The 27,159-nt window shown below is 35.0% G+C and overlaps 1 protein-coding gene across 3 annotated transcripts in view; it reads right to left on the bottom strand.

The window, feature by feature from the left end:
* Positions 1-27,159, bottom strand: part of UBR2 (ubiquitin protein ligase E3 component n-recognin 2) — a 67,602-nt gene that overhangs the window by 3,558 nt on the left and 36,885 nt on the right. For 2 of the 3 annotated variants that reach the window (XM_039347709.1, XM_039347708.1), the window contains exons 24-46: positions 26,729-26,777; positions 25,176-25,330; positions 24,982-25,084; positions 23,851-23,960; positions 23,677-23,757; positions 22,228-22,409; positions 19,656-19,855; positions 19,174-19,267; positions 17,197-17,358; positions 15,901-15,998; positions 15,593-15,671; positions 13,702-13,850; positions 13,549-13,604; positions 12,877-12,973; positions 11,029-11,096; positions 10,624-10,759; positions 7,227-7,314; positions 5,149-5,279; positions 4,479-4,587; positions 3,918-3,974; positions 3,147-3,224; positions 2,662-2,832; positions 1,794-1,895 (exon numbers count right to left, since the gene is read on the bottom strand). In XM_039347709.1, coding sequence (XP_039203643.1) covers positions 1,794-1,895; positions 2,662-2,832; positions 3,147-3,224; positions 3,918-3,974; positions 4,479-4,587; positions 5,149-5,279; positions 7,227-7,314; positions 10,624-10,759; positions 11,029-11,096; positions 12,877-12,973; positions 13,549-13,604; positions 13,702-13,850; positions 15,593-15,671; positions 15,901-15,998; positions 17,197-17,358; positions 19,174-19,267; positions 19,656-19,855; positions 22,228-22,409; positions 23,677-23,757; positions 23,851-23,960; positions 24,982-25,084; positions 25,176-25,330; positions 26,729-26,777 — 2,555 coding nt within the window. Of the gene's footprint in view, positions 1-1,793; positions 1,896-2,661; positions 2,833-3,146; positions 3,225-3,830; positions 3,975-4,478; positions 4,588-5,148; positions 5,280-7,226; positions 7,315-10,623; positions 10,760-11,028; positions 11,097-12,876; positions 12,974-13,548; positions 13,605-13,701; positions 13,851-15,592; positions 15,672-15,900; positions 15,999-17,196; positions 17,359-19,173; positions 19,268-19,655; positions 19,856-22,227; positions 22,410-23,676; positions 23,758-23,850; positions 23,961-24,981; positions 25,085-25,175; positions 25,331-26,728; positions 26,778-27,159 lie in introns of those variants that run through there. The other variant, XR_005557229.1, reaches the window with a different exon arrangement.

The following is a 27,159-nucleotide window of genomic DNA, read 5'->3' as shown; positions in this document are numbered from 1 at the left end:
TCTGGATTGTTTGTTGATTCTTTAACATCATTCTTTGAATGTTTTTAAAAGTATATTCACTTATAGTATCAAAATTATATTTAATCTCCTGGTGGTTTAAGTCTATTGTAGTTTGTATCTATCGTAGCATTACATAAATTTCGTCTTGGAAAGTATTTGTCTTGTCTTGAAGTGTTTCTAAAGGTCTTTGATCATTCAAGCTAAATCTTTCAGGAATAGATATTAGGTGTGGTTTTCTATCATTTTTTGATAAGTATATCATATCCATGTTGTCTCCCCCTTTCGAGTAGTCCATCATAAATGCCATAGTTTCTGTAGTTAGCCTTGTCCATCTAACCAAAACTCAATATCCATACAGTCCAATTTTGTATAGTTCTTGTTGTTATATATAATTTTTGTAATCCACTGTAATTTTCAGTTGTCAAAGTTTCAGTAAAGTCAATATTTTATAAAAATTCTTTTCTTTCAGTTGTCAATTCAGTATAATTAACTAGCTTAAATCCTTCCTGTAACTTCCCTTCTCAACACTTTATCACAGAACAAAGTTTTTAAACAGTTCATAAATTTAAACCACATTTCTTTTCCTTTAAACACTTTCCAATCTTGTAGCGGCCCAGTATGCAATCTCTTCTCTGTTCCTTAGAAGCTATCTTCTTAAAGATTATTAGAGTTCATGGGAACAGATTTGTTATTCTTTATTTCTGGGCCTTGTCTTTAGTATGCTGGGCCTTGTCTTTAGTATTTTCCAGCTCTTTCAGACAAAAAGTTCTTATTATTTTTCTTTTTCTATGTAATTTGATCAAAATCCTTTAGAATATAATCTTAGCAGTTTGTTTTAGTTTTTAAATTTGATCAGATTATAGTATTTTGAATTTAATTTCAATAAAGTTCTTTTCTCCTTAAAGGTTAATTCGCCGCTTCTGTCTATGGGGGAATGAGAATGTAATCCCCTCTCCTCACTTTCGGAGGTTGTTTGCTTTGGGGATCTCCTAGGGACAAGTTGTAAAATAAGGGAGAGAAGATCAAATACTCTCACCAGTTCCAAGCATGCTGTTCACTGTTGTTCTTCGTAGTGCTCTTGGACTTTGGCTGCAGTAGCTTGGGCTAGATGCTGGCGTGTGGCTAGCCTTTCTTCTGTCAGTTCGGAGGGCTTTCCCCAGATCAAATGAAGCGACTGTGGGGCACCTCTTCTTTGCAGTCACCTCTCCAGGGCGACTTTGGACCCATCTAGGGTCCCCAGGCAGGGCAAAATTAGCCATGGGGAGCAGAGATCCACTCACACACAGCCATACACTACGAGCGCAAACCGGAAGTGGCTAGAAATGCTTGTAATGACCTAGTTGCATGTGGATTTTACTCTTACCTGAGATTGCCACTATGAGTGAAGAGAAACTAAATAAAGCTTCTATGAAGTTTTCCTCTATTCAAATACTTCAATTTATGTATTAAGCAATGCCCCTGGAGTTTTGATCTGTAAGTCCATTTTATAAAACTAGAACAAGATTCACTCTGACATAATTATCTCATTGACATTCAGTTCAACTTCTTTAAAATTATTATAACTATTACTATTAGATTTATCCTATTTTTAAAAATATTTTGTTTCTTTCAAGTTTGCAATGTATATACTGGATATACAGAAATGAGTAAAGTGGCCATTTTGAGTATTGCAACAAAATAGTTCATTTATGCAGCTCATTTCTTCATTTTTGGAAAAAAAATTCAAAGCAGGATGAATGAAATTTGCATATAGTATCAATCTTCATATCAAAAGCAAATGATGGAAAAACTACCTGAGTCCCTGATCAGTCTCTCCATAGTCATCTAAATAGGGAGGAGCATAGAAACAACCCTTGGTTTTTCCAGCGAGAAATAGCACTTGACATTCACGTACTCTGAAAAAAAAAAGACAGAATAAAGATGATATCCAATCTCCTAATATTGTCCAATAAATTATTCCATAAATTTCTAGAGACTAGAATTTATCATATCAGAGTAAACAGGAGTAATGAGACCTTTTTCAAGACTATCTCTCCCTGATCGCTTTTACCCATCCTATCAGAGCCTTCAGGGGTTATGCTACCGTATATGCCGGCGTACAAGGCGACCCGGCGTATAAGACGACCCCCGTCTTTATAGCCAGGCCGCATTCCTAGAACGTCGTCTTATACACCGGAAACTACCAGTATTTCCGGCGTATAAGACGACTCGGCGTATAAGACAACCCCCGTCTTTGGCGCCGATTTCAGCGCTTGCGGAAATCGCCTTATACGCCAGCATTTACGGTATGTCTCCTGCCAATTAAAGAGGGACATTTTACGAGATCCAAGATATAAACCGTTTCCATAGTGGTCCATCTCTGTTGGAACAGCATCCCCTGGAGATCACATTGGCTCCAATCCTGCTGGCCATTTGTAAGGCCTCAAAGACATGGTTAAATTCCTGGGCATGGGAATCAAATTTCAATTAGAGTCTATAAGAAGGTTATGTTATTTGCTATTTTTTTTTAGCTGTTAAATGCATAATGAGATGGACAGCCATATAAATTACATAAAAAAATAAATTGATGTTGCTGCTGAACCTTTGTCATTATTTACTCTTTTCTTACAGTGTGACAATTTAGAAAATTGACCAAATGCTAATTTAAAACCATATGTTTACCTGAGGAAAATTCCGACTCCAGAGCCACATGTATATGTATGTGCAGTACATGCTCCTACATCTTCTCCCTCTAGCTCCGTTTGACAACAGTAACTCTGAGAACACAACATAGTTCCACAGACAAGGCATAATGTTGGTGCTCTACTTTTATCACCACCTGACTTTGGACACCTTTGAAAGAAACAAAATATTTGGTTAATATAGTGAAACATTAGTTATCATGATGTACTAAATATACATTCTCCAGTTAAAAGACTATGGCTTAGATTCAAAGTATTGCAAGTGAAAATGCACTGCTACAACAGAAATTACCCCATATTTTCTCCCTCTTGTTATCCTCATTGTGTTACCCCTACCCACAAAATTTGTTTCTGGTTGAGTGATATGAAATGCAGAATGTGGAAAACAGAACAGAGCAACAGAATGGAGAAAACTAGTAGAAACTGGAGGATCTGGGAACACTTTCTGCTTTCTGCTTGACTTACGAAAAATTAGATGCTTGATTGATTAGGCAGCTGTAATCTTCTGGGAGTTCTATTAATTTATTAGACTCTCGTGGATAGCTGAAATCATATAAATACAAAGTATGTCATAAAATATAAGTTAGTAAGATAATATAGGAACTTTTATAACAAATAATTCTGTTATATAGAACAGATACATCCCCCATGCCTCATTTGGACCAGTCCATACTGCAAATGTTTTGAGGTGCTATTTCCAAACACAAACATAGGTTGGTTGGGATACTAACATCCCAGCCAACCTATCAGACAGACTTGTACAGGTGGGCCTTGACTCATGACCACAATTGATCCCAAAATTTATCTTGCTGAGACGTTTGTTAAGTGAGTTTTGTTCCATTTTACGACTTTTCTTGTCACAGTTACTAAGTGAATCACTGTACATGTTAAGTTAGTAGCATGGTTGTTAAGTGACTCTAGCTTTCCCGCTGACTTTGCTTGTCAAAAGGATGCAAAAGGGATTACATGACCCCAGGTCACTGTAACCATCCTAAATATGAGTCAGTTGCTAAGAGTCTGAATTTTGATCACATGACCATTGGGATACTGAAATAGTCATAAGTGTGAAAAGTGGTCATAAGTCACTTTTTTCAGTGCTGTTGTAACTTTGAAGAGTCACTAAATGAACTGTTGTAAATCAAGGATTACCTGTACCGCTTAGTTTCAATAAACTACAAGCTTTATGTTCCTATTTTTCAATTGTCACTGAAACTTCAGTAGTCAAGAAATCCTCACCATATGGCTTGTTGCTGACCTTGCAGGCATCTTTTTACTTCACTGTTATTACACCAGCTTTAAAAAAAGGTGGAAAAAAATATTTTTAATTTCCTCCGAAATAACTGAAGAATCATATACTTTTATTTCCTTAATCTATAACATATGCATAAAGGTAGGCAATTATGAATATAATCCAGTATAATGCAAATATTCTTAAAAAGGGAATTTATTTTATTTTAGTGAAAATAATATAGGAGAATCATTTATTTATTTATTCAATTTGTATAACCATAAAGTTATATTCTTTGTCACCATCCAGATCCTCTCCAAATTACGAAATGATAAATAGTGATGATGAGAAAGCTTGTAATGCCTGTCAAGTATCGGAAAGAATATACTAACATTTCTGACCCAGCATATCATTTCAAAAGAATTTTTTATCGTTAATTCCCCCCCCCCTGATAATTGCACTGATATTGCTTGGTTTTCACTCTTATAGTCTACTTCATCAACACCATGCAAGATTTGTATTTTTAAATAGATATTTGTATATTTAAATGGATAACATATAGTTCCTACCTTTCTATTAATGTATTTGTAATTTTGCTGTTCTCTTGAAAAAGGCAAATTAGGTTGCTTGGCAAGGAGAGATAGCTACATAAGTATTCAAACTGGTTTGACCCATTGGCTGTACATAAAAAAGTATATTTATAATTAGCTACAATTAATATTGCTATATTTGCAAAGAATTCTATTGTTGTATGCTAAATAACACACAATAATTATATGCATAAATCACAACAAAGAAATAATAGTGTAAACATATAGTCTACTTTAGTTCCCCTAGTTCCTTGATAAATTGAAAGGTAGGAAATGTATTCACACTCACATCATTTGTATTCTATTTATTTTTTATCCCACTTTGATTATTTTTATAAATATCATGACAAACATACTCTTTCCTCCTCCTATTTTCCCCACAATAACAATCCTGTGAGGTGAGTTGGCCTGAGAATAGATCAGTGGTCCAAAGCAGGACTTTATGTCCATGACACTTTTCAAGTGAATTACACGTTTCAATGTTTTTTTTATCCTGACTAGATACCTGTATACCTGAAAATCAGTTTCAGAAGGCTGGACATTGGGAAGAGCAATTGGAAATTTGCATTTCTTCATCTGAGTAGTTTGAAGCTATTCTATTCAGAAAGCATTATTAGGAGTCAAACAAATATAGCCAACTAAAAATTACCTTTCAATTCTGGTGGTATGGGAACTCCATTTAAATAGTGGAAGAACATAGCAGAGCACCTCAGAAAAGGCATGATCCCAGTTTTTATATTTTTCCATAGGTGCCATCCAGAAGAAATTTCTTTCAAGGCACTAGAAATAAAATCATTTTGCTTTTCACCAAAGTAAATTTCAGGTTTAAAAATTATGCATTTAATCTAGATTTGACTCTAGCAGCTGGAAGGGAAATTTTGTTGAGCCTGTTTTTAAAAACTACTTTGTTGTCTTATAACTACAAAGTCAAAACCTTACATGGGTAAGAAACGTATATATACATGAAATCATTTATATGACAATAGAACTGCAGAAAGCTGAAAGTGGAGTATTGTTATCATATGCAATCATGATTAAAAGAAAGCATATGGATGAAAATGGTTCTTTGATGCAGAACTGCAAATAGAAGCTTCTGACTAAGCTTTTTAATCAAGGTAGCCAGGTTAACAAAGTGGTACTTCATGACTTCTAAGGACCACCTGAATTATACCTCTGTATCAAGGTATGGTATTAAACAAGGATAAATAACATGATAAAGCAGGGGTGTCAAACTTCCGGCCCGCAGGCTACATGTGTCATGCCGAAACCGCACCACTCCATTGCCAGCAATGAAAAAAAGTCCCAATACATCATGACACATCACGTTACGTTGCAAGTTTGACATCCCTGTGATAAAGCATCACAATAACTATGAGAAATCTTAATACTTATCATATATGGACATTGAGTTCCCATATTTTTTGAGAAAACATTGTGCATCACATCCCTCCAACAATAAGGAGACAATCATTTGTTATCTTCTAAAGTTAATCTTCTAAAGAACTAGTTTTCTTTCTTCCCCAAAATATCATCTCAGTTGAATGCTTGAATAAATCTAAATAATTATTATTGATACACAAATGCATCTGTGAACTAAGGAAGATTCAATTTGTTAGTATTCTGTTCTATACTAATTAAGTTCAAACCTAATATTTTTTTTTAAGATCAGTCAAATTTGACTAGGTACTGCCACCTGCTGAATCTTTATTCAACCATTCAGGTAACTGAATAGAAAAAACATTATCTGAAATAAATTTATATAGGTAAATTTATTTTCCAAAATAAAATGGGTAAGTAGGCTGGGTTTCTTATAATTTGTACATGAATACCTAGAATGTGAGCTAGTGATTCTACTTTAACAACAAATAAAGATAGGGACACAGGCAGCATAATCTTGTCCCTCTGCTTTATTTGATTAGTTTAGAATCATAGGCATCAGGGCTTTTTTTCTCATAGAATGCCCAGAACGGAGTTCCGGCACTTTTTTTGGATGGAACCTTGTAGGGTAGGCAAGGCAGGTTGTATGATGTGTGTCAGTTCTGGCACTTTTTTTTTTTTAAAGAAAAAAAGCACTGATAGGCATTAATGTAAAGGGAGAAAAATAAGAAGAAATATTTCTCGCTTTGGCTTCTTCTTTCCATACAAAACTTGAATTAAAAATTATTGGCAATGGGAAAGATTGAGAATCTAAACAATCAGATAACAATTTTCGAGGCCTGCTAGCCATGTTTCCATTTGACTAGTTCTAAAATAAAGGTATTAACTCCTAATCTCCTTTTATAATTCCATAGCAGAGCAATGTTATTGTTACACTGAAAACAATAGGCAGCTGATTCATTATAATATGCAAAATTAGCATTTTTATTTGGATAAAAATGCTAATTTTGCATATTGTAATGAATACCTACCACATAAATACTTTGGTAATGCTTAATTTAATTTTTAAAGACACTTGGAAACACTGATTGCTTCAGAATATATCAGCCATTTGGTCAACTAAATTTGTAGAACCAAATTTAAAGCATGGTTGTTCAACACTGCCTTCCAGTAATATCAAATATGTTCAAATAGCTTTCTTTAAAGTCCAAATAACCTAGAACTAGAATACCTGCAACATTGCTAATCTGTAAGAATCTTCTTGCATTCTTTAAGATAATCTAAGAATCACAAGATAAGGGAAAGAAAACAATACATAGAAAAAACTAGGATTCAAGCAATCTGTTTTACCTGCCCACACACTGGCCAATATGCTTATGCAAAGCAAGAACAGCAGCTTCTTCAACAGTAGAGTTTCCTTGGTCCATGCCATTTTCTTCTGAAAAAGCAAACACAAAATGTACAATGTACAAACTGCTACATTTTGATAGAACTATTCTAACTAAGCTCAAAACCTCTCTACTTTGAACTTGAAACAGAATGTTTTAAGTTCAAACTCCTCAAATAATCAGAAAAGCATTGGAAATTTTTTAGAAAGGTTGAAATGAACATTCAAAAGTCAAATAGTTTACCTACCCCTATTCTAAACCAATTTTATCAGTACAATTTCAAAAATCAATGAAACTTGATAGAATATATTTATATCTATCCAATTTCATACAGTGTGATTTCAATACACAATGACTGCAGCTTCTGCCAACTCCTATTCATTGCTTTCCTTATATAGTTTACCTTGCCCATTAAATTGACAGTAGGTTTCTCCAGTAACACTCAAAAAGCCCTTCATTCGAATTTACTTTTGATTCAAGTACATTTGCTCAACTACTTTGAAAACAGAATGCTACATTACAAAGTATTATTTATAGTTTATAAACATTTTAAATTTAGAATTTAAATAATTTATATAACAACCATTTCCATTTGTAAACAATTGTAGATATTTTACAACAGTGAAATATGGGATGAAAATATACAAATAATAAAAAGAAAAGTAAACCTCAACCCTCAATTTTCAAATACACATATACCATTGCATTGCAATGATCAATATTTTCTTTGTTCAAAAATATTCAGTTGCTAACTTCCGGTTTGCCATCGCGGCTACTGTGGACACAGGAAAGCGAGTTCCATTTTCCGTGTCCGAATTTGTCCCGCTGGGGGACCCTAGAAAGGGTCGAAAGTCATCATGTAGGGGCGACGAGCAAGGAGGGGACTCCCGCTTGATCGCGGGAGGGTGGCAGCCCTTCCACTTGATCCGGGGCAGCCCTCCAAACCGGCGGGGGAAAGACCAGCCATAGCAATATGGCTCGTCACTAAGCTGCTGACAGCCAACGTCAAAATCACATCAAGCACCTTTATAGCAACACGATGAAACTGGGTGAGATCTGATCTTCTCTTTTAGACTTTAAGTATTTTTTTCTGAAAAAGCTGCCAAAGTATTTTTCCCCCATGAGGAGAGAGGGAAGGGAATTTCTACCTTACCCTCCAAGAAAAGCGGTGACTAACTACCCAGGGGAATCAAAGCATATATAAGAACAATTTTAATCTAATTGGATCTATATACTTTTAAAACTTGGAGACTAAAAGTTTTCCTATTCTTACAGGAGATATTTGTTTTTATTTAAAACAAAAGAAATAAACTTGAAAAACTATCATAAGAACTTTGGATTTAAAAAGCTTTAAATGCCACATCTTGTGGCGAAGTATGGTATTACAACTTGTTATTGCCTAAAAAAGACTTGGTTTGAAGCCCAGACTCTAAAAAAAAAAAACCTTTCTGACCTTGACAGATACCACCTGTGAAAAACTCAGCTGTAAAGAGAATTTCTGGGTGACATATTTGGCCTGCTTGAACTATGAATGTAAACCATTACTGACTTTTAGAGCTATACGTGGGGAATTGCTTTCCTATTTCTTTACATGAGAAGCATCTGTTATTACACAAGATAATGGAATATCTTGGATTATAAATTCTTACTTGACAAACAACTTCCACTATAAAGACCACCTATAGTGAATTAGATGTCCCATGCCTTGTTATAAAAAACTATTTTTTAAGCGTCTGATTCTAAAGTCTTCAACTTAATACACTATTAAGAGAATATGGATGAAGATCAAGAAAAAAATCCTTTCCATGTTGAAATCAATACACGAAATCATTCTCTCAGTTTGTGACAAAATAAGATGCAACATAAAGGACAAGATGCCAGCTTAGATATACAAACCCAGATCTTGACTACAACCAAAGAACTAACAATGCAGAAAATAACAGAAGAAGTGGAACAACCAAACACTAAGACAGAGGACTTAATTGACCAACAAATCCAGCCAATGGAAAATTCAGAAAAGGGAATGACAACACTGAAAATGGAAAAGATTTTCTATATAAATCAGAAGAAATTTGAGGAGAAGGAAGAAGAACAAATTGATTGTAAGATAAACCTATCAGGACAATTGTGGGAAATTGGAGTAATAGAGAGGCAATCTAATGAATACAAATGGGCTAGTTCTTCCAAGAAAACTGCAACTAAATGATCTTTCTTATTTCAAATGAAATATATATAATAATAGAGGGAGAACTATTTGATGATTTAAAAGCACTGACATGGAAGGCTGGATGGCAAAGGAAAAAAGCCAGAGTAAGGCTGAAGAAAATTAGGGTTTTGAGTTATTAGAGGGGATTTCATATTACTAATTAGAGGGCTGAATATGGTGGAAAATAGAAAGTAAAGTATCATTATAATTGAATAGGTAAGATGTGTAACAAGATTAATAGACTTTGGTATGAACAGGGAAAAAGAGAAAAGTTGAGATAAGGGGAACTTTGGTCACCTAATTTAAAATATTTGAAATTCAGTTGAAAATAAGAATTATGTTTGCTTAATATGAGATAAAAGATATTATCAGAAAAAGAGAGGGAGTATTTGAATTTTTAAAAATTAGACCCAAATGAAAAAAATTATGAATATTATTGATTTATTGGTTAACCAGACAATACATATAATGGTTTTGATTTATTGAAGGGGATGCTGTATTATTAATTAAGTGGTTTAATATGGTGGAAAATAAATAACTTTTAGAAAACAGAACAAGACTATACTCAAATAGATAAGATGTGTATTTAGAATACTAGATTTTGTTACGAAAAGGGAAAAAAGAAGAAGTTGAGATAAGGGAAACTTTGGTTACCTAATGCTTGGAAATTATAAATATCAAATGTTAATTTGAATATTGATGGGAAATTAAAGCTTGGGGAAAAAAGCAATAACAAGACATTGATTGTATATAGGGATTGAATGTAAACATAATTAAGATATGTATAAGCTAAAAATTATTGATAAATATAATAATGATGTTTTTACTTAGTTGATAATAATAAGAACTGTATTAGCCTAATATGAGATAGTAGATATTAAGGGGAAAAGAGAGGAAATATCTGATGTTGTAACTTGAGATTTGTACTAAAGATTTATATATTTTATTGAACTATTGATTAACCCAGCCACCACGTTGCTTTTTAAATACTTAATTGTAAAATTATAAAACTAATAAAATATTATAAAAATAAAATATTCAGTTGCTCTAAAATAAAACCTAAGCCAGACTTCCATGTACATTTCCCATTAATGTCATTGTAATCCTAATTTTCCTACACAAAATTCAGCATAGCCTTGACAGTATACCGTACCTGTGGATGAGGTAAGTATTATTTGCACAATATGTGCCATAGTCACAAGGTGGAAGATATGAATGTCTCCTGTACCAAGACTGACTCCTGAAAAGTCCTGACAATGTACAGCAGGGAAAGAGAATACCAAGCATACCTGCAGATAAAAGGAAAAATGGTAAGTGACGAAACCTCCTTGGCATTAAGCATAATGGTAACAGTTTTGAATTGCTACTACTGCTGCTACAAAAAAGGAAATTTGACACTCCAGAAGTTCTGGACCATATACAAATGGTGATCTACCTTGAAATATTTTTCTGAGCTATTTGCTTAATAAAATAACTTGCTAAACCAATTTATATTTAACAAAACATCTTGTTAAACATATTTTCTACAGCAATGCTATTGGGATTTTTAATCACTTACCAATAAATGAAACATGTCGATATCAAGAATGCATGGAAGATTTCCACTTTTTTCATAAGGCACCAGTGCTGGATGTTTAAAATATAAAAAAAGTTAATACTTTACTTGGCAAAGCGTGGTTAAATATACAAGGAATTTGGTACAGAAACACTCGGTGTACTTGCAAAACAACAGAAGCCAAATAATCAATTAGGTCATTTATCTAGATCTTGAAATTTCATACGTTTCAGAATATATCTGATATATTTTTAAAATGCGAGTTGCAAAATAACTGGTTTACAGGATAAAAGCCCACAACATAGAAATAGAAAATAATTATATCCATTATTTTCATTCTCAATTTTGGAGTCTTATCACTTCCAACTCAAAAACTGTCAGCTAGCTAAACTAGGAAAAACTTCCACTGAAGATACTAGAAAACTGTTACTGATATAGTAGTGGGAAAATATGTGCAATAGATAAGTATGCTTTCGATCTGGCATGAACACGCTGCGGTACCTGTCAAGCGTTCCTTACAAGAACTGCACCTTTTCCAAGATTTGTGAGTGATCATCTGCACAGAACTGCAGTTTCTCATTTGGAACCTTCTAAAACCTTTAAATTGTTTGGGAGGTGTATCTCCAACCATGCCACTTGATCAGACATGAATTGAAATTGTTTAGTGTCTAAAACTGATACAATTAATTCAAAAGAAAATTAATCTCCTATTGAGGCAAGTTGGATAAGGAAGATTGATTATGTAAATTCATAGATAACCACTTGAAAAGCTTCATGTACTTCATTGTGTCGGTGATTCACACATTCATCAGAATAGGACAGATCAGAATAAGAGTTGGAAGGGACCTTGAAGGTCTTCTAGTCCAACCCCCTGCCCAGGCAGGAGACCCTATACCATTTCAGACAAATAATTGTCCAATCTCTTCTTAAAAACTTCCAGTGTTGGAGCATTCACAGCTTCTGGAGGCAGGTTATTCCACTGATTAATTGTTCTAACTGTCAGGAAATTTCTCCTTTGTTCTAGGTTACTTCTCTCCTTGATTAGTTTCCATCCATTGCTTCTTGTCCTGCCCTTAGCCACTTTGGAGAATCAGCTTCTTAACTGATGAAGGGTCTCATAAAGTGATCAGAGAGGCTGGCTATTCCATAGGTTTCATCTCTCTCTTACAGCATAGGTCACATGGTCAAAATTCAGAGGCTTGGCAACCGGTTGCAGTGTCCTGGGGTCATGTGATCAAATTAAGCAACCTTCTGAGAAGCCAAGTCAACGGGGAAGCCAGATTCGCTCAACAACTGTGTTACTAACTTCAAAACTGCAGTGATTCACTTTACAACTGTGGCAAGAAAAGTCATAAAATGGGGCAAACTTCACTTAACAACTGTCTTGCTTAGCAACATAATTTTTGGGCTCTATTGTGGTTGTAAGTCAAGGACTCCTGTACACAGGGCAAACCAACATTTTATGTCTTTTGTTATGCTTGGGAAGGATAACTTTTAAAACTCACATCTCTTTTAGGGCAAGTAGAGTTACTCTTATTACCAACAATCATAGTTGTGTTTTAGTAAAACACATTATTTAAAGCACATTTTGCCCCAAATTGAAGACTCTATCCAGAGCATAACCCACAGTCAGAGTTCCATATATATCCTGTTCATTGTATTCCATGTTAATAAATGACACAACTCATATGGAAACGTACTCTTAATGAACACAAAACTTCTGTCAACAACAATCTGTACAAAAGTTTCAGTTGATGTCTCACATAAAATTTAAGACTATTCAAACTGTTTCATGTACTAAAAGTCTGTCTTTATCTGAAATTAAATAAATCATCATAATGTTGAACTTACATGATAAAAGCATACAAAAATGACCCTGTACTGCTAATAGTGAAGAAACTGTCCACTGTGCAGCCGCAAATCGTGTTAATGAAGTAAGACAGTCATCCTAAATAGAACATAATAACAATCATTCACAAAAAGCCATATTCATTCCTTTGTACTGTTATAATGAACTTTAAAATTTGTGGATTGTTAATAATTAGTAACTTAATTATTAATAATTAAAAGAACCAGAAGGCCTAGGCTAGAAAGCAGGAAATTGTGAGTTCTGGTCCTGCCTTAGCCATGAAACCCGGCTGGCAACCTTGGGCCACTCACACTCTTAGCCCACCTCACCAAGTTGTTCTTGTGGGGAAAATAAAAGGAGAAAGGTGTGTTGGATATGTTCACCTTGAGTTATTTGTAAAATAATAAGGGATGGATGGATGGATAAATACATACTTACCTACGTAATACATACATACATATATTTATTATTATTGGCCATATTGAAATTCTAGAGTAATTAATATACAGGGGCCTTTGGTAAAAGAAAACAATGTCACAGTATTCACCACAACTTACTGTTTATGTTATACAATGCTATTTTCTAACATTATAGTAGAATCATAATAAGTATTATAACCTTACCATATATACCTATCCCTCAGTCATTTAGGCTATGGTAGTTGTTACTCTTACCTGTCTACAAGACAATTGACCAAATAATGGTTTTTCTTCATCAGCTAAAATTTGTTCTGTAGAATATAAAAACCATAATTAAATGAGAAGAACACAGAATCTAAACTTGATCATTCTCCAGTGATTGTCAACATTTTATTGAATAAATATTACCTATTGCTTGGATTGTAAATGCACAACTGCCCCAGCACATTATAGGTACACGTGGATCCTCTTCATTGGGGTGAACTTTCAGGCCAACTTTATATGTTGCAGTGCCAAATGTTTTCAGCATTTCCTTAATGCTTTCAGAATATGGATTCCTTAATTGAAAATAGACACCATTACCCACAAATGTTATGACATGATATTTAGAAGCTAAACTTTGCCTGCCCCAAATAGCAAGGAATAAAACTTTCATTGGGGTGGCTGACACACCCTTTTACTGTTTCTGAGAATATTGCAAGAACAACCAGTGAATCAGTCCCAAACCAAATAAAATTGAAGGCTCCTGTAAGATAATGATCAGCAAGCAAAAATTGACATATGTTAAGCATATGATGAACATGGATGATAGCTTAGAAAAACTGATTATACCAGTGTCGTGGCACCTCATCCTGTGTCAGACAAGCAAGGTTGAGAGGGAAGTAAAAGAAAGGTAAGGTAAAGAATAAGGTGTATGGATGAAATTAAAGAGACAGAAGAGACAGTGGCAGGCCAACATAGCAAACATTTGCCCATATAGTCACCAACAGCTAACCTGATTTTTAGTGGCAACCATCAGTGACTAAATGGAGAAATGTTTAACATTAATGGCCTTGTCATTACTATTTCATTGATCCCATCCATGGTAATGCTTCCATTTGACACTCTCATTTATATATAATGGCTTTTGATATTAGAAAGGGGGAATATATATTCTACTGGTTTGGTGACATATTTACAGATATCAGAGAACTAATTTAATATCATTATTTCAAGTAATCTTGGTTATATTTTAAAAAGCAATATGACCAAAAATACTTTTGTAGAAGCCTATGAATATACATTTATTCCAAAATGCTTTTTGGTTACAAATATATCGTAACCAGAATTTGGGAATTTCCCAATACTCAGAGCAAAGTTGGGAGTTTGTATAAATATTAAGAATCTTTTCTGCTGGTAGAATATCAGCCAGCAAAATGAATAATTGGATCCAACCCATGGTTAACATAATCACCGTTGGCAACTCTTTTTTTAAGATACCTAAAAAAACATCACAGGATATTCTAATTAGAATAGAATAGAATAACACAGTTGGAAGGGACCTTGGAGGTCTTCTAGCCCAACCCCCTGCTCAAGCAAGAAACCCTATACCAAGGGTGTCAAACTGCTGGCCCCAGGGCTGAATGCATCATAGCGAAACTGTACCCACCCCATTGCCGGCAATGGCAATAAAGTCGTGATACGTCACATGACTTTGCGAGTTTGACACCCCTGCCCTATACTATTTCAGACAAATGGTTGTCCAATCTCTTCTTTAAACTTCCAGTGTTGGAGCATTCACAACTTCTGGAAGCAGGTTGTTCCACTGATTAATTGTTCTAAGTGTCAGAAATTTCTCCTTAGTTCAAGATTGCTTCTCTCCTTGATTAGTTTCCATCCATTGCTTCTTGTCTTGCCTTCAGGTGCTTTGGGGAATAGCTTGACTCCCTCTTCTTTTTAGCAACCCCTGAATGCTAATTACCCCTGAATGCTGTGGGCTGGGCATTCTGTGATTAGATTTTGAACATTGAAACTAGCCACTAACTTATGTTGTTACAATAAAGCAAATACTAAATAAAGGAGCCAACTTCTGAATGGCATAAACATAATAACTAGATTGAGACTGACACAACTCTTTATCCCAGAATGAAAGAAAGGGAGTCAAGTAGCTTCAGTATATCTGTTTCTCTCCATAAGATGAATACTATATGGATAAATATGAATACAAATATGTAAAAAATTACCTGAAAAGCTAATGTCATAAATTCTTCTACTTATATTATATACATTAGAACTGATAATCAATGCAACCAATACATACTTTGGTTGAACCTCTGGCCTAAATCCTTCAGGTAGATGTGCTTCATCCATTTTTTCTGAGTTATTACAAGGAAGATTATCTAAAAATAACAACAATATATTATTTTAACAATAAATTATTATTACTATCCATAATGCCTGAAATCTTTAGATAGGATGAAGTAGCACTTTAATTCTGTCCTGAAGGTCAGAATTAGTATCTATACTAAGGAAAAACGCCTTCTCAAAAGAAAAGAAACAAAAAGACATTAGTGTAGTCAGCGTCTTTCAAGAAATACATGGCAGTATAAATGAAAAATTTACACTTACTGGCACTTTCCTGATCTCGAAGCATAACCAAGGCTTTGATTTGCTGAGACAATCTTCTTATCCACTGAACTAGATTTTGTTCTTTTGCAAAGTCTAATCTATCAAAAACGAACAAATGTAAAATATTACTTAAATATTAAAACAGTACCTACAAACTCTTTTTATAAATAATCCTTGACTTTCAATAGCAATTGGGAATGGAATTTCCATTGATAAGCGATTAGCAACTGCAATCTCTGCAGTCCCATTGCTGCTCACCGATAAATAGGTGAGAAAACTTCCAGGTGGCTTCCAACAACCAAAGCCAGGTAAATGGCTGTTATCAGGTGGGAGACGAGAAGGAGGGATTGTGTGGGGAGGAAAGGAATGGTTGGCATGAGTCAAGAAGGTTTGTGAAAATGCATGAAAGGCGCAGCACAAGTCGGGATGGTTGCAGGATGAGTAAAAGAGTGTGTTCAAGAAACACAGTACAAGTCAGGAAGGGTGCATATGAGGGTGCCAGGGAGGTGTGGCAAGGGTCAGAAGGATATACTGGGGGAGCAACTGCAAAGGGGCTTGGGATTGGGTGTGTAGGTAGGAGTGACTTACCCCAGTGACTTGTGACTTCCCTGACAACTTCCCCATTGACTTTCTAGGGAAGGCAAACAGTAACCATATGCAAGCCCCAAACCCAAGAATGACGCATGGTGATTCTTTCAAACTGAGTTCTTTACTGTTTCCACATGTATAAACAAAATCTTGCCAAACTGAAGCACTCTACCATCCACATCTATCATATACAAATAGTTCTCAACTTAGGATTGTAATTGGCCCAGAATTACAATTGTAAGTCATGCCAGTTATTAAGCAGGTCATCAAATGCCTGCATGTGATTTTACGACTTTTTCTGCAATGGTCATTAAGCGAATGTGGAAGTCATTAAGCAAACCCATTGTCTGCAATGGGTGCCTTTTGCCAGAAATAGAAGTAGATTCCAGTTTCCAGCAAAAAACATCATAATCATGGTCGCGTGACTGCAGGATGCTATAAACAACCATAAATGCAGGCTGGATGCACAGCATGCAAAATGCAATCACATGACACTCACTCTCTCTCTCTCTCTCTCTCTCTCTCTCTCTCTCTCTCTCTCTCTGTGTGTGTGTGTGTGTGACCATCAGAACTTCAAATACAGATTGCATAATTTTGGGGGCCCATTGTAACTCTGAATGGTTGCTAAGTTCCTGATTATAAGTCAAGGCCTACCTGTACATAAATAATTATTAATTAACAAACAAGTTATTTCATGGAATTACTAACCTGCTAAATAAAGTCCTTGGAGGAGGAAGAAGAGGAATGACAGTATTGCTTAAGCATTCACAGAGAGGACAAAGGAATTCACCATTTTCTACATCGTAACTTGTATGCACTCGTAATCTTTGTTGTCGTCTTTGTTCTTTTGCTTGCACGGCATCAAAATACCTTTGGAAAGCAACATAACTTAAGCATAATATTATAATACTAGTTCTAAAATAGTTGTTGGATACTAGAACACTTTATTAGAATTAGAGTACTTTATTTGGCCAAATGTGATTAGGCATGCAAGGAATTTGTCTCCAGTGTGGAAGCTCTCAGTGTACATGCAAAACAAAAGAGTAATAATAATCATAATAATGATACCAGTTAAGAGGAGGTAGTAAAGAAGATGAGAAGTATAATAATGTTACGACAGCCGTACCACATGGGTAAATATACTTAGACATAAGGCAGTATTGTGGGAATTAGATGTTCAGCAGTCATGGCATGAGGGAAAAAAAATGTCCCTGTGTCTAGTTGTTTTGGCATGCAATGCCCTATAACGGCATCCCAAGGGGAGGAATTGAAACAGATTATGTCCAGGATGATCAGAGGACTGGAGGCTAAAACATATAAGGAATGGTTGCTGGAATTGGGTATGTCTAGTTTAATGAAGAGAAGGACAAGGGGGGACATGATAGCAGAGTTTCAATATCTCAGGGGCTGCCATAAAGAAGAGGGAGTCAAGCTATTCTCCAATGCTCCTGAAGGCAGAACAAGAAGCAATGGATGGAAACTAATCAAGGAGAGAAGCAACCTAGAACTAAGGAGAAATTTCCTGACAGTTAGAACAATTAATCAGTAGAACAACCTACCTCCAGAAGTTGTGAATGCTCCAACACTGAAAGCTTTTAAGAAGAGACTGGACAACTATTTGTCTGAAATGATATAGAGTGTCCTGCCTGAGCAGGGGGTTGGACTAGAAGACCTCAAAGGACCCTTCCAACTCTATTATTGTTATTATGTGAGGGTCTGTAAATATTTTCTCAGTTCTCCTTCTGACCCAAACTATCCCTTAAATGGCCAATACAAAAAATATTGGCCTTAGGTTTTTTTCTGGAAAGGCAATTTAAGAGACAAAATGGGTAGCTTCAGTTTAAAACTTGTCTAACCTTCCAAAAATCATATTATTTTTTCCAGTTTTTTTTAAAAAAAGGTTAGATAATAGGCAAAATTGAATCTTAAACCTGTGTAAGGTTTAATGCAACTTTTTGGTCTTTGTCCATCACAAAAGAGAACTAAACTTTCTGTCATTCTTCATCTATTATATCATAACATCATCACTCATGATGATCACCCGTGTTGTAAGCAGCCCTGGAACTCCTAACCCTATCTCAAATTCAGCCCAGACTTGAAACATATCATGGCCAGTTGCAAAATTTCTGCACTGAACAGTAGTTTATCTAATTTGAAAGGTTAATAAGAAAATAGTTGATTTATTGTAAAGAAAATTATTATAATGCTTGTTTATTTTTTGAATAACTTTCTTCTAATTTCATTTAACATCTAAAGCATTTTTTGTTGTTCTACTGGTTTGACAAAACAAGAATGTCTACTCGAAAAGCGAGTATTAATTTTAAGAAACAAGCTGCAATTTTACTTGCCATCAGAAAATACAAATGGAGTTAAGTATGACATTGTCTTAAGCAGTAAGTCCTAAACAGATAATTCAGGAAAGAAATGTTTTTATATTTGCTTTCTCACTAACATTCTTGCACCTCAAATGTGTAAAAAAAAAAAAAAAAAGCCAAGAGGGCTAAGTTTCATCAAGCATGTAGTACATAGTGAAAGTCTGAGCAAGAATAAAACAATTTTCTTGGCAATAATACAGCAACATACATTACATGACTGGCCAAGCATAGTAGACAGTGGGGGAAAAATGTATCTTAGCTGCTTTGACACAGCATACTTAACATCTGTTAATATTTTTTTTAAAATTACCTTTGCCAGCAATGTGCATGCATAATATGTCCACAACTACCAGTGTGTGTTCCACATGACAGGTCTGGATGCATAAATAATGGATCATACTTTTCTGTATATGAAAAATAGCAGATAATATTCACAAAGATTGTTCACATTCCTTATACATGCACATAAATGAAAAGTTTTGCAAATTATATAACTATTTAAATCCTAATAATCTAAGGCCAGTACACTAAGCTAGCATTAGGATATTTGTGAATGGGCTGACTTAATTATTATTTTATAGCAGAGTTTCTCAACATTTGCAACTTTAAGATGTGTGGACTTCAACTCCCAGATTTTCCCAACTAGCATGCCATCCACACTTCTTAAAATTGCCAAAGTTGAGAAACACTGTTTTATAATATAATGAATAAAAGCTTCCTGTATAATTCAGAATGGAATATTATGTGTTTGAATGTTATATGGTCCTTCAAAATAGTATATAAACTACTCACCAGGATCTGAAATCACTTTATTCCTATTTTTGGATAAGACTGTTGATCTCTGAACAAATGCTGCCAGCACCATTGCTCTATTATCCATTTTGACCTCCTGTTCTTCTTGGCATAAGATACAAGTGACTATCTGTCTTTGTTCACATACTTTAGTCTGCTCGGGACCCAAGGCAATAAGCCTGGAGTCTGAAACTGAAGGACTAGAATGAAAAGATATTAGTAAGCATTTAGTTGGAATATTTACTGAAGTAATGTATAATTGAATGCACATATTTTTATCCAACTCATCTTATGCTATATTTTCTTTTCCAGAAATGTTCTATAGTGTGCCTTAATAAAAGCAACATATGTGAAGCAATAAGTGTGCTACAGTTTTTATAACAATTTCAAACTATTTTCGGAGCATACAGAGATATGGAAACTTATTTAGATTAAATTCTCCTTTGAGTTATTAGTAGAGTAATATTTTGGAACCCTCTGGAAGCTGAAGAAAACTATTAAATATAAATATTTACCAAAATTCTAGTGATATAAAAACATATACATTTACTAAAATATGATAAAATTATTCTGACTGCTAAAATTAGTAACAAGGGCAAAGGCTTTAAATGTAATCCATTGTGTCCATCACCAGTACAGAAACAGTCCTGAATTACATTTCAGACGTGAGCAACAGAGATTGTAAATTCTCTGAGTATTGCCATTGTTCTTCCTACAGTGAGAGATACATAGCTATCCCAACCTACCGCCAAGCATAATGTTAATTATTTATTTGTAAGACACTATAACCACATAGACTCATGGCAAATTTCAAAAAAGCAAGCAACCAGAACTCCCATGGAATTACATGAACATATAAAATGTGAGATAAAATATAAATCATTCATGATAACATAATATTGAAACAACCAATAACCAACAATCCATAACAATACTCTGATATAACAATTAAATAAAACAAATCTTTTGTAAATGATCCTCACTGATACCTACAGCAGAAACCTGCAAGAAGTACATACAAGATGAATCTTCAGTGTCTGAAGACTTTCCAGAAAAGCCTACTGCTTATGTCTTAAGTATAGATTCCTTTAGTATCAACTGGTTTTTAAAGTACAAACTAGAAAGCGTATATTAACTTTTTTTAAAAAAGATGGAAATAATATAGAAATAGCCATTTTAGAATTCAGCTCAAATTACTGTCAATTAAATGCCAAAGAAAAAATTCTCTCAGCCTTATTAATTGCGTCTAGTATAAGTAATCCTTACTTAATGAGCATTCAAAATTACAATGGTTTGGACTGGAAGACTAGAAACCCTCCCTCCCCAAAGTCCCTTCCAACTCTGTTATTCTGTTAGGATGCTTTACAGCATGTAAGCACATCTGTTACAAAATGTTGCTCATACATGACCTGGGTCATCTGACGTGGGTGTTTGGGTCCATGCTCCATACAAGCCTGGATCTCTGCTCCCAAAATGCAAGCAGAATTTAGGGTCCTCCTTACCCCACGTCTGCATGGAGAGAGGGATTTTTAGCTCCATGCATACTTGAATTCTGGCAGCCATGGATCTTGGCATCCTTTTCTTGCCACCTGTGTGGAGAGCTTCACAGAGGCAGGCAGAGAGGGATTTTGAGCTCCATGCTTGCTTGGAAATCCAAGTGGGCTTGGGAATCCAGAATTTCCATGCCTACTTGAACCTCAGCAGCAGGAGGGCCTCGAAGAGGCAGGATTTTAAGCTACCTGCCTACTATCAGCACGGAGTTCAAAATCCCTCACTTCCTTTAGCTCTTCAGGAATGGAGAGGGATTTAGTTCGTGTGAGATTGCTTAACAACTGAAATGGGGAGTGCTGAGATTGTGGTCGCTGAGCAAAGTGGTCACATGGCCATCTCACTTAACAACTACTTCACTTAACAACCAAAACTCTAGTCCCAATTGTGGACTACTTTTATTTGCTGTACTTTACTCAAATAATTTGGGTCAGTTTCTTGTACTTATATTATTATTTTTACATCATAGTAAGCAATCCTCAACTCTGGATGTGGAGGTTGAGGGCCAAATGTTAAAAATATGTATCACTGTTACAATGAAAGAACAATTAGTAAAGCTGAAACTTTTTCTTTTAGCAGATGGAGCACCAGACAAGTGAAGTTTTTCTTGTGGGATGTTCATTTTAACAGCAAGAGAAAAGCTGGGGTGAGGGAGAAGAAACCAAGTGCCAATTCTCTTCTCTCTCTGCTGCATTTGTCTGCTGTACTGGGTGCTTGGTTGGAGGAGGGGGTAAATTTATTACTTAATTTATATCAAAAAATTTCATTTTATTCTAACGTTCAAAACAGAGTGAATCTCCTAATGAGAGAATTATTCAACATTGCATTCCCCTTTCTGTGAGTAACATATACAATTGAATTGGAACAATTCTGTGAAGACACAAGGAGACATAAGTCGAACGGTCAGGAAATTAGAAATATGAATACTAATGGAAATGCTACTGCAAAAGAATAAAATGAAGTTTTCATGTTGAAAAATTAATAATGTTTAGGTTGCCAAAGTTTATTGACATTTTCATCTTACCTATGATCGTGTACTCTGGAGGTAGAAGTTTCCAGTTCATCTATGGTTTGCTGGAAGAGTTCTTTGTTCTCATCAATGAAATGCCGCTGCATCTCAGACATCTGTGCCATGATCTTCTCTCTTCGCAATCTAGCAATCTCTGCTTTTCGTTTCCTCTCAGCCTTTTCTTTATCTCGTGAACTCTGTTAAGTTGATGTGTCAGCAATGATACGCAACTAATCATTTAAGTCTTTGAAAATGTGTAATTTATATATTTAGTGCACACATTAGATTAGCGTTAGTCAAAATGAGTCAAGCATTCTTACACAGTAATATTTGGCACTTTTCATCTGTTTAAGAATGCTGTCATTCATTAAAGAAAATCTTTCTTAAATTATTTTTATTAACTAAAGTTATAGCATGTCTCTCCATAAAACAATTTTATGGATGCATTATATTTTTTAACATTTCAAATAATGTACAAAGATAATATTAAAGATCCAAAAGATCGAAAGATCTATTGAGGCCTTTTCTGAAAGCCTAACCAATAGCTCCTGTAAGTAAGGCTTCTTTTGCAGATCATAATATTCAAGTTAACTCATAACAAGAGTCAAACCCTTAGATAGACAAAGTTTTTAAATGTACTATTTCTACTAAGCAAGTAACAAATGGCATCCAATACTTTTCTTTCAGCATTAGTACAATGTGGTCATAAAAATGTGCCCAAGTTAATGGCCTAGTGGTCCCATTTTGTAAATTCCTGAGAACCTTTGAGGGTTGCTCCACGTAGAGCACACTGAAATAAGCTAATAATAATGCTAGCAATGCAATAATGCTTATGGATTACTGTTGCCAGATATATTCAGCTCAGGAATATTTGCTAAATGAAAGTGTGCAAATGTGCTCTTTACATCTACTACCACACAGAATTTGAAAATATACTCCCTGACTTCTTTCAGAGGAACCTATTCAGAACAATTGTATACCTATCCTCAACTCTATCAGATAACTGTACTCTACCCTATCTGGAATTAAATTTCAGCTTGTTCACTCTCAACCTAGTAAACATTTGGATTTGACAGGATTTGTTTTTCTTTCATATTATGCGAGGAATGGTAGGGCCATAATTCTATTAAATCTTTTCCTTCACATTGCACTCAATTAAACTGTAAAATAAAGCTACAGAATTAAATTAATTTCCCTTTGGTAAAGAGAACTCAGTTAATCATTATCAATTAATAATAAAGCTTTTACTATGCACCATTAGTTGCCTATTGTGACTACCACTACTCTACTAGTGATTAAAAACGTTTTTAATTAGAAAACTCGACACAATTATTAGACACGTATTAGTAATGTATAATAATTTGTAAAATAACTTGCTGGCTATATTATCATATTATATTTAGAATCTGTCTTTGGACACACATTACTACAAATTTTGTTGCTTTTCCTTTGCATTGATATTACCTCTTCCATAAAATTTCCCTCAGTCTCCAAAACAGGACTTGTAGAAGATCTCTCTCGGAGTTTCTTAACAGTATTAAAAGTCTGGAACAAGAAACTATGTTAGTATTTGCTACTTTTTTTTATTTTGGCCACAAAACTATAAAAAACTTTATAGTACGGTATAGTACAATTTACCTTTAGTATCCATCTGATCATGTCTTTATGCACTTCTAGGTGGGGTGCATTTTGCAAAGTTTCTAGCATGGCTAATATACTTGGGGAATTGCGGGGTGTCTCACAAGGCCCTGTTTCAAACAAAAATAAAAGAAATCTATTTATATATATATATATAAATAACAGATATATCAACTATAATAGTCACAGCTATACATGAAATGCATCATATGCACATGGTAAAAAACAAGAGTAGGATAATCCTTAGCCAGAAAAAGAGAATATGTGTTTTTACAAACAGAAACCATGTTATATACAAAATTATAATAAAATATTTGTAATCAGCAATAAGGCAATTAAAATACAAATATATTTGTATTTGGAGGTATGCAGTTCTGAAGTGGGCAAGGGTTCTTCAGATTTAATATGTGTATTTTCCATGTAAATGTCTCATTGTATTGTACTGCAATGTACACATCTGTACATTGGTGAAACAAAACAACCACTTCACAACATAGGTGAGCAAACCCATCAGGATAAGATTCAGCAGTCCATCTGCATTTGAAAGACAAAGGTCACTCTTTTGAAGACAGCACAGTCCACATTCTTGATAGAGAGGACCACTGGTTTGAAAGAGGGGTAAAAGAGGCTATTTACGTAACACTGAGCAGCCCTCTCTCAACAGAGGGGGGAGGGATAAGACACCACCTATCTCCTGTCTACAATGCAGTCCTTTCAGCAATACCAAGGTGACCTTAAAGGCATAGATAAATTCCCGAGTCTCAGGGAGAGTGCTAACAACCTGATGACTGCAAAGAAATATGATCCTTCCAACCCCTCCCCTCATCCTGTCAGAACTAATCCTTCCATTGCCCCCACTATCCTGCCAGAAGCAATGAAGCTTCTTAGATGAGAAGTCAAACATCTTCTTCCTCAAGGAAAAAGCAATTCAGTTGCCTTTTGAAAAAAAGCACCTTTGAGACAACTATGACCTGGATGACTGAGAATCTCCACATACTCTTATTATTTCTAATATCTTAATAAAAGTAAGTTTTTAAATATAACCAATTCATTCTGAAACTGAATATCTTACTATATGTTAGGTAAAAGAAATATGAAGAGATTGCAATTTGTGCAGAAGTAGTAACCTACTTGCAATCCTCTGAGTGAATGTAAAAGTCACAAGATTATCTTCACTAGCATTCTCAATATGTTGTTTTTCTTCTTGTAATGCCATTCCAATCAAGTGGAGAATCTAGGAAAAAATGGCAAAATTTTCCTTTTCAGAAGTACAAATCAGAAATAATTTGTATTCTTGAATTAATGAAAACTGCAAATTTACACACCCTTTGTAGCATGGACTCTGACCAGGCATATCCATTATGCTCTACTGCCCACTGAAGGATTGTTCTCATAAGGCATAACATGACATCACACTGTAGAATATTAATTAGGCTTTCAAACAGAGGGCAAAAGGATGGTAATGCAGGAGGTGGGAGTGCTGAAACAAAAATTAATGCATTGTTGTTAATTCATTGGGAAAATTACACAGTTATGTAATTCAGTATATTAGGAACATATAAGAACAGGTGTGGAACTTTTCAAATTAACAAAATAAATTAGTTTATTTTATTTTTAATACAATTCTACCCGTACCCACTGTACATCCCTAAAGAGATGTAAACAACTCAGTAAGAGATTTCTTTTCAAGTAACATGTCTCAAAACAGATTTGGTTGCTTCTCAAACTGGCACATGTTGCATCCAATGCAATTTAATAACTTTTGATGAATGAAGAAACACTGGGGGGTAATACTCTATGTCAAAGAGTCTGACAGAGCTAATGATATCTGTTATTAAAACATAATAAATGATCCAGAGATTAAAAATTAATTGCCAGACCATTCTGACTGACAATATTTAGTTCTATAAAGTCTTCTATAGATTATGTTGTAATACTTCATGATTGGCATAAGCAAATTCAAACTATATTTGTTTAGTGAAATCAAGCATGATATGCTAAGAAAACCACAGATAATATGATCTTTAAAAAGTTTTATTTAAGGCAAGCACAAATTGCAATTCAACACAAACACTAATCATAATGTATGACACTTAACAGACATTTCCTGAGTTACTTGAAACCATACAGGTAGCTAGTAAAGCACTAGAATACATTACATACATTATATACATAGTGACTACATTTATTTCATGAATCCCAAATTAGGCAAGAATAATCTGAAGAACAATGTGTATAGTTTGGGAAGTGTTTTGAGTTTTGAGGTACAATTCTTGGCTGATACTAAATTTTGAAGCAGCCTAATATGTCACATATACAAATGCAGTGAGGTAAATAATGTAGACATTTATGGCAGGGGTCTCAATCTATGGTCCATGGCCGGTACCGGGCTATGGCCTGTTGGCTATCGGGCCCCGAGAATAGCTGGCGAGCCCCCCCTCATGGTAGCACTGCCGCGCGGGCACTAGCAACCCCATTTGTGCATGCATGGGGATGCTAGCACCACTACCAGCGTCACGTGGGTGCCAATGGCCTGTTTGAGCCAGCAGGTGGATGCCCACCCATACGCTGCAGCTGACGCTGCCTGCTTGCGCATGCACGCTAGCACCGCCCACGTGCAGGCATGGGGCCGCGTGTGCGCACATTTTCCTGCTGCTCCCTTTCCTTCCGGGCCGCCAAGCCAGAAAGGTTGGGGAGCTCTGATTTATGGCATACTCAGATGTTTGTTTAATGGCAGCATTATTTTTTGATTGAAAAAAAGTGTTTTAGTTCACAACATCTGTTCATCTAGCTTAAAGTCAATATGATTTTCTCAGTATATTAAAAAAATGAGAGCAGCAAATACAGAGAGTCCAATACAAACTAGAAGCATAAATACCTGTGTCTTCCCGGTTTTGTCGTCTTAGTTTTCTTTGGGCTTCCTCTGCCTTAAAAAATGAAAAGCAATGTGAAAACTAAAGACAACAGTATAATTTCTGGATAGCTAATTTATTTCTTGGCATTTATTTCATGTTCCAATTTCTTATATTACCTGAGCTCAAAAACATTCATCTCTATTGTTCATATTTGTATCAGGACAGATTTTATAACCTAAACTAAACAACCTGAAGGCCCAAGATGCAATCATCAAAGGCTTGAGTGCAGCCCCTAGACACCTTCAACAGTTATCAAACTTAATACTGAATGTGCCAGCAGGGGGGAAATAATGAAATATATGATTGTAGAATAATCATAATAACTGTTTATAAAGTCAAAATTAATTTTACCATTATCTTACCCACTATTTGGAGGAGTTTGAGATTTGACATG

This window comes from Crotalus tigris, unplaced genomic scaffold (assembly GCF_016545835.1).
Source record: "Crotalus tigris isolate CLP2741 ecotype Arizona unplaced genomic scaffold, ASM1654583v1 scf7180000018097.2503214, whole genome shotgun sequence".
Taxonomy (NCBI): Eukaryota; Metazoa; Chordata; class Lepidosauria; order Squamata; family Viperidae; genus Crotalus; species Crotalus tigris.
The sequence above is the reverse complement of the archived record's forward strand: the minus strand, read 5'-3'. Positions and strand labels throughout refer to the sequence as shown.